The sequence below is a fragment of the Chironomus tepperi genome, unplaced genomic scaffold (assembly GCF_022539635.2).
Source record: "Chironomus tepperi strain 1889 unplaced genomic scaffold, CSIRO-AGI_Ctep_v1 contig_219, whole genome shotgun sequence".
Lineage (NCBI taxonomy): Eukaryota > Metazoa > Arthropoda > Insecta > Diptera > Chironomidae > Chironomus > Chironomus tepperi.
In genome coordinates this window covers 1163529-1182100 of record NW_027226341.1, presented here as the reverse complement: position 1 = coordinate 1182100, position 18572 = coordinate 1163529, and the positions used below count along the sequence as shown (strand labels likewise).

General features: G+C 29.5%; 1 protein-coding gene across 2 annotated transcripts; it reads right to left on the bottom strand.

Moving 5' to 3' along the window:
- Positions 1-727: 727 nt before the first annotated feature.
- LOC139090599 (insulin gene enhancer protein ISL-1-like) lies at positions 728-14934 on the bottom strand. Of its 2 annotated transcripts, none has more exons than XM_070640364.1 (8): positions 14103-14934; positions 3560-3880; positions 3260-3442; positions 2120-2240; positions 1773-1878; positions 1639-1695; positions 1355-1567; positions 728-995 (listed from the first exon to the last, which is right to left on the bottom strand). In XM_070640364.1, exons 1-8 carry the CDS (start codon positions 14242-14244, stop codon positions 963-965), a joined length of 1176 nt encoding a protein of 391 aa, XP_070496465.1. In that variant the 5' UTR covers positions 14245-14934; the 3' UTR covers positions 728-962. The 2 variants fall into 2 exon arrangements, with proteins under 2 accessions (XP_070496465.1, XP_070496464.1); XM_070640363.1 differs by lacking the exon at positions 728-995 and adding an exon at positions 1043-1250.
- Positions 14935-18572: the final 3638 nt, after the last annotated feature.

The following is an 18572-nucleotide window of genomic DNA, read 5'->3' as shown; positions in this document are numbered from 1 at the left end:
TAAATGTATTTATTTTCCTTCTCAACACTGCGATTAATTTAAAAGTTGACGAAAAAAATTATCAGTGTCTAATTTAAAATTTTAATTTAATTACATTTCGATATACATAAACATTTGTAAAATCATCAATGTAAATAAAAGATATGAAAAAATCTAATAAATTAAAAATAATTAAAAATTTGTAAATTTTAATTTTTTTTTCAATCTTAACGAAACATTTAGCTGGAAATTTGATTTTCGGAGTCAAATTTAAAATGGTACGAAACAGAGCGACTACATATTTTCGACAAAAAAAAATTTTCTGTATTTTACAAAAAGGTACATCGGGAGTGCAGAGAAAAGAAATAGATAAAATGTATAATTCATATATGTTTTGCCATTTATTTGAATAGCCCCCGATAGCTTAGTGGTTGAAGCATGCCGAAAATCATAGAATCCCATTAAGGATCCATTATTCGCAATTACATTTTTTTTATCAGTCTAGCAATTTCAGTTATTTAAAATTTAGCTTTAGCTGTAATTGATTATCCGAATTTTTGCCGATCGCTGATAAATCACAATTCATAGTATTTCGTTATGCAAAAAAATCGTGTGATTGAACCACCAAAAAATGGTTCTAGCCGAAAAATAGATTTCGCCCTCTGGGCTATGATATAGTTTGAGTTTGCTGAAAACAAAAATATTGAAAGAATCGCCGAAAAAAATAAAAGGCAATGTAGCAAAAGAATTAAATTAAATTTCTTTGAAAACACATTTTTATTCTCATTCAGTTTTAGTTTTATTTTCACAATTGTAATTACACATGTCTTTAAAGGTTTTTAACACATTTTATTCACATCTAGATGCAAAGTTGCGCATTGAAAGCGAAGAAGTTTTCGTCAGTTCTTGACACATCATTCATGTCGCATCCAACCGCCATCAATAACTTTTTTTAATGTTTTGTTTTATGCTGCTTGTGAAGCTTATACACTTACATCTCGGAAATGACAGGAAATCTTTTGAAAAAAGAATAATCATGAGAAATTAAAGTAAAGAGAGGAAATCAATTTTTATAATAAAAAGTGGTTTTATTAAACAATTTTCGATAAATTTTTTCATAAGTAATTGAATTAGAGAACAAAGTAAGTGAAATAAAGTATGTGCTAATAGTACTTCCAGTTAAAGTTTGTTTTGGTTTGTTTGTGAAATTTAAAATTCATCTACTCATATGGACCATGCAAACTATCATAAGAAGCGTCAGGTGAAGTGTTCTGAGAAAAATTAACAAAAAAGTAATTCGTGAGGAAAAATGAACTTAAAAGCTAATGTATTGATAGGCATGCACATATTAAAACATGAATATTTTTCTACACACCTGATTTACAATGTCTTGATATGCAGGGGAATGCATCATTCCATTATTTTTCAAATCTGCGTTCATTGCTAAATCTGAAATCATTTTCCATTGTGGTTGAAATGAAGTAACATCAAAGCTTTGCAAATTTACTGGCGACTCTTCATTTCTTACGGGACTTGCAGCAATAAGTGGAATTCCATGCATACGGCCATATCCAATTTGCTTCATTTCCTTTTTTCAAAATAATAAAAAAGTGATCAGAAAAGTTGCATGATTGCAAAATTTATTAATAAAAATTTTACCTTCTCCTGTTCCATCTGTATTTTGAGCTGATTTGCTTTCTTATTATGTTTACATCTCTATTAAATTGAAATTAAAATTTGATATGTCAATAAAATCATATGACATATTTTATAAATTTAATTAAATGAAGTACCTTGTTTTGAAACCACACACGAATCACCCGCGGTGAAAGACCAGTCATCTCAACAAGTTGCTCTTTCATCAACGCATCTGGTTTTGGATTCATTTGAAACCACGTTCTGTATAGAATATGAATGGAAAAGTTTTATATTATGAAAAAGAGAAAAAAAAAAATATGTCCAAAAGTCTATTTAATTAAGCATAATTGGTGAAAAAATTTGTCACTTTGTAGTTAATTGATTGAAAATATTTCTACATATTTGGATGTATGGTGTCTTATTTTACTGTCTCTATGCATCGTAGATTTTTCGGTATGCATGAAAGTGTTAATTAATAAACTAAAATTTTGTTGGCACTTACGTCAGAGTATGCAATTGTTTCTCATTGAGTACCGTTCTAACTCGTGTCTTGCCATCACTCGAACCTGATGATTTCCCTCGAACACGTACATTCTTAGTCGATCCCGTTTCACTTTCAGACTCTGTATATATGTAAATAAAGTTAAAAAACAACATATATATTAGTCATAAATTTAATCAAAAGTCAGACGTGATAAGAGCAAAGAGGAAATATTAAAGATCGACACTGGCTATTTAAAGTAATAAATCATCTTATGAGAACGATACTTTAAAAAACATGTAATAAGGCATGAAAAATCCATTCACATGATTTCTTCCTCTTTAAAATAGTATCTTCTGTCCAGTACATCTTGATGTATGTATGTATATATAGAGACTCAAAGAGCATCATAAAGGGAATACAAGACGAAAAAAACAAATGTAATAAAATATCAAAAGGAACTCAAAAGTGGGTAATTTAGATAAAAGAAACATTCGGAAAATCATTTTATGATCACTTGAGAGTCTAAAGAGATCTGAGACACTTGCTTTAAATCGTAAATAAGTATGATCATATGAATACTTGGATTGATGATGGAAGAAAATACATCATTAACATTTTTCGCATTATATAGACATTGAGATAAAAAATTTCGAATGATGAAATACTTTTCGAATGAAATTGTGTTGCTTTTTTGATCTAAGCCGGAATTAGATGTATGTTTACAAAGTTTACAGTCAAATTTTAGAAATTACTCAAATTTACTTATGAATAATAATTACGAAAAAACTTGGAAAAAACAAATATTTCCAGAGAATCCACTTGAACTTTATTTTTCAAAGAATTCCAAGGGGTACGTCCGCAAAACCAAATATATTTTCCAATTGTCGCTAGCATTAATGTCTTGATTGATAAATAATTTATTAGTACATTAGATGTTTTAGATACTACATGATAAATGACGGTAAAATTTCTTTGAAGATTTTCTGCTTAGGAGAAAAATACTTTTTCATGGAAAGAAAGCATAGATATGAATAAGTCAATCACGATGACAAGTATTTTTCGTGAAAACATGTCAACAACAGGAAAAATGAGAATGTCGCCAATCAATAATTATCATCAATGAAAATGTGTGATATATTTAATGATAGCGCAATTTACCTGACATGGAGCCAAATTCACTCGAATTATTGTTGCTACCCGTACTGTTTGTTGTTATTTGATTATTTCCTTCCCGGAATTCAATTCCCGATGAGTCCAATTCCGATTGTGCTAATTTATCAAGTGCATCGTTATCCATTTTGCAAAACAGTGAATTACCATCTCTTAATGCAAATTCATCACCTGTATCAATTTTAAAGAATAGAAAAGAATTAAAAAATTTGCAATACGAAGATGAGCTTCGAATCAATTGAGATTTAAATCAAATTTTGATAATTATCTCCCTATCCAATTACCAACCTGGTATTAAATGACGAGAACAAGCTGTACATCGAAAACATTCGAGATGATAAATTTTCGATTTTGCTCGCATCACAAAATCATTTTTACTGAATGAGCATCCGCATTTATCACATTTAGTACCAAATAATCTAACATAATCTCGTTTGCAATAAGTTTTGCCATCACGAACAAAGCATGTACAGCTTTCATCTAAGAATTGACGACATTCTTGACATTTTAGGCATGCTGCATGCCATTCGAGATCTGGTGCAACCTGAAGAATATATTGATCATGAATTTGTCTTCCACACCCAACGCAATTCGAATAGTTTTGTTTCTCTAAAGAAATGAAAAATAAAATATAATTGTTAATGATTAAATAACGGTTCAATATACACTTATACATTCAATTTACAGTAGTGAAAGCCTTTTCAATGAGATTATTACAATATTTTTTTTTTTTAACCTTAATTAAACCAAAAATTTAGCATTGAATATTTAAATAAAAAAAAAGTTTACCAAAAATCAACAACGCGACTCTTTAAAAAATCAATTGAACACAATTAGTGATACACCTAAATTATAATCAGTTTCTGAAGTTAACGTTTTAAAGCCTCTTTTTCTTTTCAAAAAAAAAATTATAAACTGGGATCTCATTAGTATTTGTTTAATGAATTCTCCTTGGAATTCTTTTAGATTTTGCTAAATGCAAATTTATATGAAAACAAAAATTCACGCTTTAATATAGATCATTAAGTTTCTTCGACTAATTGAGATTATTTTCTCAATCTTTAATTTTCCAATATTTTACGATTAAATTGTCAAAAAGTAAAATTTTCAAGAAGCTAAACTGTTAAACTACTGCAAAAAATATACACTACCACAGAAAGTAGCATCTTGGGTAGACTTGTGTATTTATACAAATCCCGCTTTCCGATTTGAACACAAAATGTCCCGCTTCTGAAAAAAAACTTAATGACCTTTTTTGCAGACAGTCCTAAAATCTGCCGAAAATTATTAATATCTTGCTTTTCAGTAAGGGGATGGCTTAACGTATTTTTATCAAAATATTAAAGCTTTAAATTTAGTATTAAATTCAAGTTAAGGCAAAAGAGTTGATTTTTAAGGAATACTTTATAGGATTCTATTTCTTTACTCTAACATCGAATTTCAATTTTTATTCCACTATTTTTAAAACGTTCTTAAAAGGAACGGAACTCAAAGCAGTATGACATAAAAAACGAATAACGGATAGGATTAAAGCTGCATTTCCGGACGATGATAAGAAAAATCCCTTTAAGAAAAAGTTTCGTCTGTTTTATAAAAGTACTAAAATAAAATCTCATCAAGCATGGTGAGAAGATTTTATTTTAATGATTTCCTTCATTGTATGGGGATTTACATATTAAAACTGAGAATCTGAGATTCACAAAGCTTGTTTGCAGGAGCAATTCTCAAAAAGTTTCAGCATTTTGGTAAAAAGTTTTATTTTTAAGAAAATCATATTTTTATATTTATAGCGGAATGACAGAATGACAAAAAGGTACATCAACGACATTAGATGAAAGCATGCCTTACAACATTTTTAAATCAAATTTCGAAATTTTTTTTTGTCCTTGAAAGAACAAAAATTTGATGTAATGAATTTTTGAAAACTAGTATTTTTCAGACTATTTCGTGGTTAAATCTATTAAAAAATTCCAAAACTAAATTTTTCTTCATTCGCTTTCTTGTTCATTTATACTAAATAGAATCTGTAGGTAGGTAATAGGGTAAACCCTATTACAAACAATAATATTCAAAACTGATCATCGTATGAATACAATTCAAAACTAGTAGTAACCCCTAATTGTTGTTAAACATAACTTACTATAAAGCCTAAATTTAACGAATATGAGCTAAGTAGGAAGGTATTGTATATAAATTCAGATTGATATCGGAAGAAGAAAAAAAAAATATTTTTGAAGATTTTTTGTCATGGAATAAAAATTCAAATAGGTATAGATTGTCGAAAAAATATAGGCAAGATAAAAGAAAAGATGTAACAGTGAAAATGAAAGAAAAAAAAAATATAAATAAATATGCAGAAGAATCATTAAGGAGACTACAAGAACATGGATTCACGGCATCGCTATACACAAATGAAAATCTTTACAGATTGTGTACATAAACTTGATTTTATCTTGCCGGTAAATCTTTAAAAAGCGACTCAAGAGTGTTGCTCTCCTTACGTTCATTTTTCTTTTATTTTTTTGTTAAGCCAACATTCCGTGTACTGGAGTTGGTAGATTCATATTGGAAGAGTAAAGTATTCTTAGTCAGATCAGCTTCAGTCGTTTTTTTTATATTCCTTTCTGTGTCTTCACATGTGACTTAATGCGATAAAAAATTATTTTTGTTACGTGATACAACGTATTATTTATTCACATTGATGGAAAGAGAGAGCTTAAAGAGTTTCCAATACATGCTTTCATTTAACTACTGTTTCAATTCTTTTTCAATAATCAATAATATTAATGCTTAAATTATTTATAAAAATTATTTCAATGTCACAATATCTCAATTCTTAAGATTTCATTATCTTACGTATCGTCATGGGATTTAATTCTTAGAAATTAATTTTAAATTCCACGAAGGAAACCCAAAAAGATCAACGACTGTGTGTGAAGTAAAGGTCTGAATTAACCACCAGAAAACAGGAGAAGAGAAACATAAAAAGTTTCTTTTTCCAAAGCCGCAGGTTTTATTATTTTAGTGTCTTTTAACACGTAACCTGTTTATGTTTATTTTTTTCCCTTTTTTCAGTTATGTTGCTAAAAATTCGCGTCTATATATAAAGCTTTAATACGTGTATGTATTTGAAATTTAGGCTCTGATCAATCATGATTAGCTTACTAAATTCTTATTTCGGTAGTTCTATATTTGACATTGTTGTACAATTTTATCCCTATAATTTTATTGACAATGCATATGATTCGATGCTTTGAAATCCAAAAGAATATAGCCGCACTAAACAAAACATCATCAATCTTTCATCTATTCTCGTTCCTTCTTTAAAAAACTGGTTGACTTCTGATGATGTAATTAAATCAAATAAAATAAATAAAAGATCATTAATTACATTAATAAAATAAACAGCTACAAAATATCATAAAGATGGTAAAAAAATGCCGAACAGAATAAACGCAGTCAAGAGAAAAATAAGAAAAAGAGACTTGCGCGATCTTAAAGAAAAGACACCGCACATTCAACTCAAATACCTCTTACATATTCTAATTTTTATTTCATTTCAGCGGCATCATTATCACTTTTTTTATATTGTCTTTTTTCATACATAAAATTTAAATCATTCAATTTTCGAAACACAGTGCTTTGTGTGTGGAAAGAGAATCAGAGACAAACAGAACTTAGATTTTAAATACAGCAAAAAGAAAAAGAAAAAAAATGTGATTCCTTGACTTAAGGAATGAATCCAAATAAAATTATTTCATGTGTTGAGAAGCAAAATATACGATAAAATATATTCGTTATTCAAAGAGCAGGCAGGTAAACAGAGGAATTCATCACAGAAAACAAGACTTGAAGAAAAGAATGTCTGTTGCTTCTACTTCTTATTCACTTTTAGTTAATAACGATCGGTGACCAAATATAACTTTTCTTTTTTCCTTTCCGTTCAGAAAATGTTAATTCCTTTAGTATCTGATTAAATGTATAATAAATTACATGATTCAACAAGCTCCTTGTTCTATTCTTCATGAGCAGTAAAATCACGTCTATAACATCAACAGATTTTACGAAAATCAATATTATTGAACATTTTTTGGATGACACAAATCACATAAATTTACGGTCCCTAAAATATTTTTATCACTATTTTTTGCAATAGTGAACTTTAAACTTCAGAATCTGATCATTAAAGATACTGTTGCTCATTAAAATAACTTGGAATTAACACTCGTTTACTTTAAGAATTTAAAAATTCATATAAATATTTTAATAAAAAATCTTAATTTTTTTTTTAAATTCTTTAATGGATGCTTTAAACTGAGTGGTGCACAACTTCTTCTGTCCCATGGCACACGTCAAAAATAGAAAATTTTGGTGTCGCATCATATCAAATAATTTTTTTTTGTTTCGATATCAATAAAAAAAAATTTGAATCTTCAAGTCTTGACAGATGTAGGATTTCAATTGATATTGGAAATTTTCAAACGGTAGCCAGAGGCTAGAACCATAAGACCAGTTTCAGGATACATCTAAAGGAGGCCATGATTCACAATTGAAATGTACTACCAGCGAAATAAGAAAGAAATTTTGGAATTATGTTCTGGTTTAGCTTCTTTAGCTAAAATTTTTAGTTATTTATAAGACATTTAAAACCTTCGAGGTGCATAGGTTGCACACAAACAGTTATATAACACGTATGTATAGTTAACTGTGTGTACCTGTAATGGTTAAATTTTTCCATGATACTTTTAAAATATTCCGAACACGGAGAATAGCTTAAACATCACTAAATGTTTGATTTTGTTCAGAAAACAAATATAATTTTCAGTTTCTTTAACAAGAAGTGCATGCTCTCATGGTTCAGAAATACCACTACGGTATCTAAAAGCGGGCTCTTTAGTAAAGTAACCCCTTCCCCTTTAAGAAATGTACAAGAAAAATCTTTAGCTTTCATTTGAGGAAATCATTTTTCAAAAACTTCCTACAATTTTCAATATTTATGAAGAACTATGACACGAAAGAAATAAAAATTTTAATTTATTAATTTTCTGCACCTCAGATTTCATGTTCGAAGACATTTATATAGAATTATATTATTGATATGGAGCATTAAAAATTATATATTAAATTTATGACCAACGATTGTGCACAAAGGAAATAAAGTTAATATGAAACAAAGTGCCGAAACCACCTACGAAAATGTCATTTGAATGTAACCAGAAATAAATTTCGACGCACCTTGTAAGCGATGCAACCAGTTTTGTTCTTTTGCAAAAGAAAAGATGTTTTCAATTTAATTATTTTGTTTCGATATATTTTGCATCTTTTTGAGAACATGAAGGTTTTTTTTTCAAATAAAGCTGGTATCAAATATTAACAGTAAATACATATATTGAGAACAGTGGCATTTTTAAAGTGAATATGAAAGGGGTATCGAAAGTCTATGTTCAAGAAATGTTGACGACTTACATCAGTAACGAGAAAAGCAAATATGTATTTTAAAAACCTATTCAAATCATATCCAATCATTTGTTTAAAATTCTGAGGTTTACCATTAAAGTCATATATCGACAGTATTCTTTTCTTCTTTCTTATTCTATTTGAGGAAAGGAACAAAGTTATTTGTCTTTTTTATATTTTTTTTTTCAATATATCATATTCACACCAAATTTTCAATTTGGGTGAATATATTGCTTTTGGTATTTTGAAATTTCAGTTTTTTTAATTTCCTGCATCAGACTTACAGAATTGACAAATATTTCCAATGGTGGAAAGTCTGTGCCTGAAAATACCAATCCAACAGTGAAAACCGCATCTTGATTGGTGCTTCCAGTGCAGAGATATCGCAAAAAAACACTTTCTGTTATTTAGTTAGTTAGTTAGTTAGTTAGTTAGTTAGTTAGTTAGTTAGTTAGTTAATCAGCACGATATCTCTCTTCAAACTCAATACTAAGACTTCGGGTTTTTTGCTTCTGGTAGGGAATGGGTATGGCAAGAACTGTATTGTTTTTGGAGCCATAAGATGCTTCCATTAAGGCACAAGATGTAAAAAACTGCCTTTTTTTGGTCCAAATTATAGTCGATTATTGCAAAATACATTTTTGTAAACAAACAAAAAAATAAATTGAACTGAAAACTGGATCTCATTTTAATGGTCTAGAAGTGAACTGGATCCTACTGGATCTTGTTTTTAAGTGTCTGGGAGTTATATGGATCCTACTGGATCTCGTTCTAATGGTCTAGAAGTGAACTGGATCCTACTGGATCTTGTTTTTATGCATCTGGAAGTTGTATGGATCCTACTGGATCTCATTTTAATGGTCTAGAAGTGAACTGGATCCTACTGGATCTTGTTTTTATGTGTCTGGGAGTTATATGGATCCTACTGGATCTTATTTCAATGGTCTAGAAGTGAACTGGATCCTACTGAATCTTGTTTTTATGTGTCTGGGAGTTATATGGATCCAACTGGATCTTGTTTTTATGTGTCTGGGAGTTATATGGATCCTACTGGATCTCGTTCTAATGGTCTAGAAGTGAACTGGATCCTACTTGATCTTGTTTTTATGCATCTGGAAGTTGTATGGATCCTACTATCTCATTTTAATGGTCTAGAAGTGAACTGGTTACTGGATCTTGTTTTTATGCATCTGGAAGTTGTATGGATCCTACTGGATCTTATTTTAATGGTCTAGAAGTAAACTATCCTACTGGATCTTGTTTTTATTCCTGGGAGTTATATGGATCCAACTGGATCTTGGTTTTATGTGTCTGGGAGTTATATGGATCCTACTGGATCTTATTTTAATGGTCTAGAAGTGAACTGGATCCTACTGGATCTTGTTTTTATGTGTCTGAGAGTTATATGGATCCTACTGGATCTCGTTCTAATGGTCTAGAAGTGAACTGGATCCTACTGGATCTTGTTTTTATGCATCTGGAAGTTGTATGGATCCTACTGGATCTCATTTTAATGGTCTAGAAGTGAACTGGATCCTACTGGATCTTGTTTTTATGCACTGGAAGTTGTATGGATCCTACTGGATCTTATTTTAATGGTCTAGAAAACTGGATCCTACTGGACTTGTTTTTATGTGTCTGGGAGTTATATTAATCTTGTTTTTATGTTCTGGGAGTTATATGGTACTGGATTCGTTTTGGTCTAAAGTGAAATCCTACTGGATCTTGTTTTTATGCATCTGGAATATGGATCCTCTGGATCTCATTTTAACTAGAAGTGAACTGGATCCTACTGGATTTATGCATCTGGAAGTTGTATGGTCCACTGGAATTTTAATGGTCTTGATTTTGTTCCTACTGGATCTTGTTTTAATGTTCAGTTTTGGATCCTACTGGATTTCGTTCTAATGGTCTAGAAGTGATTTGGATCCTACTGGATCTTGTTTTTATGCATCTGGAAGTTGTATGGATCCTACTTCTTATTTTAATGGTCTAGAAGTGAACTGGATCCTAAAGTTACCACTCCAACGGATCTTGTTTTAAAATGGATCCTACTGGATCTTTTTTTTATGTGTCTGGGAGTTATATGCTGGATCTCGTTCTAATGGTCTAGAAATTTTAGTAAATGCATCTGGAAGTTGTACCCTACTGGATCTCATTTTAATTCCCCTTTATGAACTGGATCCTACTGGATGTACAATCCAACTGGATCTTGTTTTTATGTGTCTGGGAGTTATATGGATCTTTAGCTGGATCCTACTGGATTTGTTTTTATGCATCTGGAAATCATTTTTGGATCCTACTGGATCTTGTTTTTATGCGTCTGGGAAAAATCTGGGAGTTATATGGATCCTACTGGATCTTATTTTAATGGTCTAGAAGTGAACTGGATCCTACTGGATCTTGTTTTTATCCTATGAATTCCTACAATCTTATGGTCTATGAAGAACTGGATCCTATGATGTGTCGAAATGGAGAAGTGAATGGAACTGGATCTTGTTTTTATTTTGGAAATTTACTGGATCTATTTTAATTTGGATCTACTGGATCTTGTTTTTATGTATCTGGGAGTTATAGAACTTCATGTGTCTGGGAGTTGATCCTGATCTCGAAATGAACTGGATCTTACTGGACTTATTTTATATAGAAGTGAACTTCCTATATTATTTTTATGCATCTGGAAGTTGTATGGATCCTACTGGATCTCATTTTAATCGTTAAAAACTGGATTACTGGATCTTGTTTTTATGTATCTGGGATTACTGGAATTTATGTGTCCATACGATTGTGCACAAAGGATCCTACTGGATATTGTTTTTATGTGTCTGGGAGTTATATGGATCCTACTGGATCTCATTTTAATGTAAACTGGATCCTAAAGTGCATCTGGAAGTTGTAATCCTACTGGATCTATTTTAATGGTCTAGAAAACTGGATACTACTATATCTTGTTTTTATGTTTGGGAGTTATATGGATCCTACTGGATCTCATTTTAATGGAGAAGTGAAATCCTTGGATCTCGACGCACCTATGGATCCTACTGATCTTAAGCGATGGCTAAAGTGAACTGGATTTTGGATCTTGTTTTTATGTTTGCAATGGATCCTAAGAAATAGCCTGAAAGTGTTACTTCATCTGGAAGTTATAATTCCTACTGGATCTCATTTTTGTTGAACCGACTATATTTTCTAAAATCTTTTTCCTACCAAGATCCTACTGAATCTTGTTTTTATGTTTCTGGAAATTATACGGATCCTACTGGACTATAAGGCTTAGTGATTTATAAAAGTACTGAATCTACTCAAGTCGGGCGAGCGAAGCTCAGCCCGGCTCGTATAGTGATCTATAAAAGTACTGTAATCTGCCCAAGTCGGGCGAGGTAAAGTTCTTTTTTACCCAAAATAAAGTGATCTAAAAGTACTGTATCAAATCATTAGTGACTATAAAAGTAAATCTACATAGTATTGAGAACAGTGGCATTTTTAAAGTGATCTATAAAAGTATGTAATCTACCCAAAGGGGTATCGATCTATAAAAGTCTAATGTTCAAAAATGTAATCTCCTTGACGTATAGTGTTCTATTACTGTAATGCCCAAGTAACGTATAGTGTTCTATAAAAGTACTGTAATCTCCTCAAGTCGGGCGAGCAAAGCTCACAAATTTTTGCGACTTGAACGGCAAGCACTAGAAACTGCATATCTATGAAAATATATGTATGAGAAATTTCGAAAAACCAAGTATTCAACGCATCACTTGGTTGAGCGAATCCAAATTTTTCATTTGTTTTTATAAATGATCGTGAGATGAGGTTCGAGCGAAGCTCGAACTCAAGTATTAAAGTCATATATCGAAGCAGTGAAAATTTTCAATTTAGAAACTCTTCTATGAAAATATGTTCTTAGAAAAATGGTTCGAGCGAAGCTCTATTTTGAGAATTTCATTCATTTAAATAATTTTAGTTAACGTGTGAAATAATCATTTTTTATCACATTTATCTCATAAATCAATTATTTTGTTCAAGTTGTGTTTTTAATTCTTAACAAAGTTATTTGTCTTTTTTATATTTTTTTTTTCAATATATTTCAATTCTTTTTGGTTTGGGCGCCTTTAAAATTCGTAAAAAAATGAGAATAATCTTATCTCGGCGCGACATTTTTTTATGACTTTGATTGTCTGTTTCTTTCTCGCTCATTTTCGGCATTTGTTTAAAGACAAGTAATTGGAGATTTATCAACACAAAACAAGAATGAAATAAAAATCGAATGGAAATGAAAATAACCACAAAATAATTCATGCTCAAATTATCTTCTTGTGAACAAAAAGTCAAAGGGATTTTTTTGTGATGAGTCATTAGAGGGTGACTTTCTAACATTCCGTATTGGTGTATCATAGAATTGTAGTCTGGAATTTCAAAAAATCTTCGAAGTGTGCTTTATGCATGCTTTATGTTTATATAGACTTTGAAGAAATATAGAACTCACTATTGAAATATGTAAATTGTAGATATAATGTACATGCGCGTTTATAAAGAGTTAAAATGGCACGGTGGCGCACTGGCTTCGTATTGTGTTACTTAGCTTTTGCACTGTATATTGGAATGTAATGAAATTGAAGCACATAGCCATATTATTGGGCTACACGCAGAAATATTATAAAGGGAACGTTTGTAAATTACGTAACATTTAGGGATGAAGAGGTGTTTATCATTTTGTTATGGAATAAACATATTGGCTTATGATTTTGTTCCAACTATAGTTACGGTACGGAGAGAGGGGCCTAAAAACGTTATGTTAGCGTTACGTAATTACCGAAGGTTCCTTTAAAAGGAGTGGTTCTGAATTATAAATTCTGCTTCAAGATTTGAGTTGAAGGTCTGTCGAACCGTCACTGGTTACACTATCATTACACTTGTAACGCATATATTGCCTTGATGCATAACGTTTATTCTGTATGCGCATTTATTAAATTCAGTTTTATCCAGTACTGTATTTTCTAGTTTACTCAAACTTTTACCAACTTAGGAAACCTTAAAATGGTGCAAAATATCTTAAGAAATATTCCAAAATATGCAGTTCATGTTATGAACAGGTTTTTAAATCACAATTTTTGCCGATTTTCTCAAATTTCAGTCCACAGTGCATTTCGGAGCAAATTTTAAGGTAGAGATTGACTAGGAATGATAAATTTTACTGCTTTTGGGTAACATTAATTTGTAAATGATAATTGGATTATAAGCTTCACATAACTAATTATATTTTAATGTCTTTTTACATGTTTTACGGTTGTCATAAATATTGTTGAAGATTTTAAAGGTTTTCATTACTGTAGAACTTTTATTTCACTTCCAATAGCTTAATTACTATTATACTCACTAATATTTGTAGTTAATATAGGATGAATGTCCTCCGAATGATGATGATGGTTCATAATAAATGAATGTTGTACTAGATCACTATTACAATTATCTGTTTGCATTTGGTGAGCCAAGTGGCCACCAATTGATGTCATTACCATTAAAATTTTTTTATTTTTCTATTTTCTAACTCACAAATTTTCACATTTTTCACTTTTTTAAATGTTTTTTCATATTTGATTCTATCATTTGAGTTTTTATCCAATTTCACCGATTGAATTTTTGTGAGGCACTTTGCATTAATTAAAACTTCATCAAATTTTTATGTTCTGACATGAAAATGTGTATACGTATTACAGAGTTTTCAAACATAATATTTATTTTCAAAAAAACTTGTACTCAATTTTGACCATAAATCGATATATGTATGTTTATTTATGAAAATTGAGTTTGTTTCAGCATTATATTAGGGCAATAAAATTATGTGAATAAAAGCTCTCCCCACTAAACGGTGTCAAAAATTTATGACATCTTCTTGCGTAGAATAAAAAACTCACAGAGAAAAAAAAACTTTTAGAAACTTTTTATTTTATTTTCTTTGTGCCTCCAATGTGCTCTTTTATTATTTATGAGTTTCGTGTTTGCAAACGTCTGTGTGTGTGAGTGTGTATACAAATATTACACACATCAAGAGCTTATTTGCCCTCAAGCAGATGATGATGATGATGCAGTTTTATGTCACGCCAAAAAAGGAACGAGAGAAAAAATGTTAAAAATTTATTATCACTTGAAAATGCAAAACGGCGAAAATTAATAACTTCTTGCCCTGCCAGTCAACACTGAACTAAAAAACATTGAGAATAATTTTCCAAAGCGATTATTTTACCATCCGTCCTATTCTACGGGCTTTGCGTGTGTTTATGTATGTGTTATAGTCGTTCTCTTCATACTCGTAAATGTGAATGTAAGAAAGAGATAGCAGTGAATATTTGAGACAGTTGTCGACGACTATGGCTGGCTTCGAGTAGTGGGTGGTGTTGATTTTCAAGATCGAAAATAGTAGTATGAGTATATACGCTGATTGCGCATGTTTTCGCCTGATTCTAAATCATGATTAAAGCTCCTTTTTGTATTTTTTTTTTTTTGCTATAAAACGTTTACTCTCCACTTTATGAATAAAAAATTCTTTACTGCTCCAAAATGGTTGAAATGACTTTAAACATTTAGGCAGAAAATATTAAAGCCGTTTTTGCTTCTTTTTTCAATCGATAATTCTATTTACAAGAATACGAGTAAATGGAATCATATCGCTGCTGAGTAAAGTTAAAGTTCAATATTTTCCATTAAATATGACTGAAATTTTCCATAATAAAATTTGAGAATATGAACAAATTGTATTAAGTTTTGGCGGTAAAATTGACTTAAATTAAATTAAACTCTTGACATTATTTTTAAAAAATATCTTTAAAAGTCAGTTAACAACAGAACATTAGTTTTTTATGTTCAGAACATTTTGGAGTTCGATTTCTTTAATATTTTCCTGATTTCTTCTTTTTGAAACAAAGTTTTTCAAAAATTTCTATCAAAATTTATATAAAATTTTAAAACATTTTCAAAAGTTATCTTTTCAAAAATTACCTTTCTAATTATACTTCAAAATACATATTTTCCAAAAATTTAAGTTTCCAAAAAATCGATTTCACAAAATTCGTGGAAAAAATATTTTTCAAAAAATCCTTTTGCAAGAAAGGAACAAAAAATAATAATTTTCTTGAAATATTAAAACTTAATAAAGAGTCTTGAAGAATATTTTGTAGCTTTTGATGTAGCCTCTATGTCATATGAGAGAAAGAAGTTTTTGGAATAATTTTGAATAAAATTTAAAACCTGATTATTGTTTCTGAAAATGTACGAAGATGTTGGAGTTGACAAATGAGTATGGAAAAATATTTGAATTTAAAAATCATTACAAATGGTTCCAAAATTTAGCAAAATAATGAAAATTTGGAATTATTATTTTAAAAGTTCTTATATATAAATCGTACCTTTGAGTAGGTAGGTTGAAATATTTCTCTATTTGTTCACTTTAAATTCAAATTTTATTTAATTTTTTAAAATTTGAAATTCAAACATTCTCGCAATTGCTCGATAAATTGAATTGATATTACAATTTAAGTCATTATTTCTTCAGTTATTAAGTCTGTCATTCCGCTTTGAACTCCGCCTATTTTTTATTAGCACCTATAGTTTATAAAAATAATGAAAATCTCTAAAACTTTATTGATTCAAATCTAATTTTAGAAATCTCGATTGTTTTATTAATTTTAAAAGAAGTCTGATCAATTTTTAAATTATTATTTCCCCATCCATAATGCTTGATGGGGTTTTATTCAAGTTTCACAAATGTTTATTATTTTCTTATTTATTTTGCTAACTGTATGCCCCACAAAACTAAATTATTTTGTAGTAATCAATAAGTCAAGTTTAAATCGAATAAACTAAATACAAATTTTCAATCTTAAATTCATTTCAAGTTGAAAATGTTTGAACATTCTTGTCACCTCTTGCATTTTTACTCACACAAGTTCAATTTAAAACGACTTCTTCCTGTTATTTAAAGTACGGATCGATATCCATTAGGAAAATTAAAAAAAATGTTGTTTCAACTTTTGTGCTACTACTGACTTTTCCTTATATAAATACGTATACATCTATCTTTTATGTATATGCCTCAGTCAATTTTCTTGTGTATATGTATGTTTCATTACATCAAAAATGAGGTGAGGGCTGAACAGATAATTCTAATTCTGCTTACCCTCATGTTTTTTTATGTTTAAAAATTTTATTTAAGGATAAAACAGCTGAAAGATAAATGAGGATTACTGTGGAATAAACCTAATGCACTAACCTTGAAAATATTTATGACAATTTTTCATCCTCAATTTAATTTTTATATGTATTTCAAAATAAATTTTTGACAAAAATACTTTGTTAAAGATAAATTTTTAACATGTACGAAAATCTCATTAATATTCATTGAAATTCCATTTTCATCACACACAAAATTATGAGTTATTTATATGCATGCATGCAATCAATATATTGAAAAATTAATAAATGCATATAAGTATAAATAATGAGGTTAATCATCCGAAAAATAATTTGATGTCTAGTTGAGTGCGAATAAACATCAATAGAAGCATCAATACTTAATTCAATTTAAATGCATTGAAGCTTGTGCCGAAATGACGGCAAATAAACAAACATAAAATTCGGATATGTCGTAAAAAATGAATTTTTTTGCGCTAATAAATGTCATATGTGCGTTAAATGAATGTAGCATAAATTATTATTTTTTTTATTCAACTTGTTGTTTTTGTGTATATGCGTTATCCAAAATATTTTCTATAGCCAATTGTCCAGAGTCATTGACAATAATATTAGTTTTATTTATGAGCGAAACACTTATGCTGTAATTTTTGTCCAATCGAATGATCACTTATTGCTCAACGAAATAGAAAATATTTATGTATTTTTCTATAAAGAGGAAAATGAGTAGAAAAGTCTTTATGGTTTACGAAAATAATAAGCGCATTTAACTACCTAGACCCTTTAAACACTTTTCTAGCTTTACCTTTGCAAATTGTTCAAAAATGAATGAATTTTGAAAAATTTAATAAATGACACAGAATGGACAATATGCCACTATTAAGCAAGCACAACCAAAAATTGTTCAACATTCTTTCTAATATCAAATATTGTGAATAAACGTTCGAGTTGCGTTAAAAGAAGCACTGGATGGTGATTGTAATTGATTATTCTACATCGATGCCTTTCAATCGAACAACTAATTGATTTACGTTAAAGTAATGAAGAGATGACAAGTTTTTGCGCGAAGACTATTTTTAATTCTTTTATTGGCATACAACATGCGCGTTGGGTGATACATAATTAAATCAACTGATAATCAATAATTATACTTTTTCACTTGAAGAGAAAAGTAATGGTGTTTAATTAAATTAAATGAGAAAAAATATAAACAGCTTTAAGTTAAGTTGATACGCAAAAATGAACATGAATACAAATTTGATCATGAAGAAGATTTATGAAAAAATTATTAATTTAAAAAATATATACACGGATATCGGGATGCATAAAAATTTTTAGTCTCCATTGGATTGCATGACAACTATCAAGTTGTAGGTATAATAATTTTTGAGATTATTGAAAATTTATTGGAATATTGCTATTTCTTGTTGAGAAAGAAGAATTCTTAATCTTGATTCATGTAAAAGTTGTCTGTACAAAACTGGCTTTATGCGATCATAAATTTCACTTTTCAATGTCTCTTAGTTGACTTTAAAAATAATTATAATTTAGTGCAATTGCTGTAGAAGAAAAATTGATTTTGATTCGAATATTCATTATTTCATGTTAATAAATATCAAATTTAATATATTCAATTATTTACTTTAAAATTCATATAAGT

Bases quoted from the DNA above. Each gene is read 5' to 3' on its own strand.
- LOC139090599 (XM_070640363.1), bottom strand. From the start codon at position 14,244: ATGGTAATGACATCAATTGGTGGCCACTTGGCTCACCAAATGCAAACA. The intron at 1,696-1,772 runs GTACTTCATTTA...TCAATTTAATAG, and splicing joins GTGTGTGGTTTCAAAACAAG to AGATGTAAACATAATAAGAA. The intron at 1,251-1,354 runs GTGTGTAGAAAA...AATTTTTCTCAG, and splicing joins ATCAAGACATTGTAAATCAG to AACACTTCACCTGACGCTTC.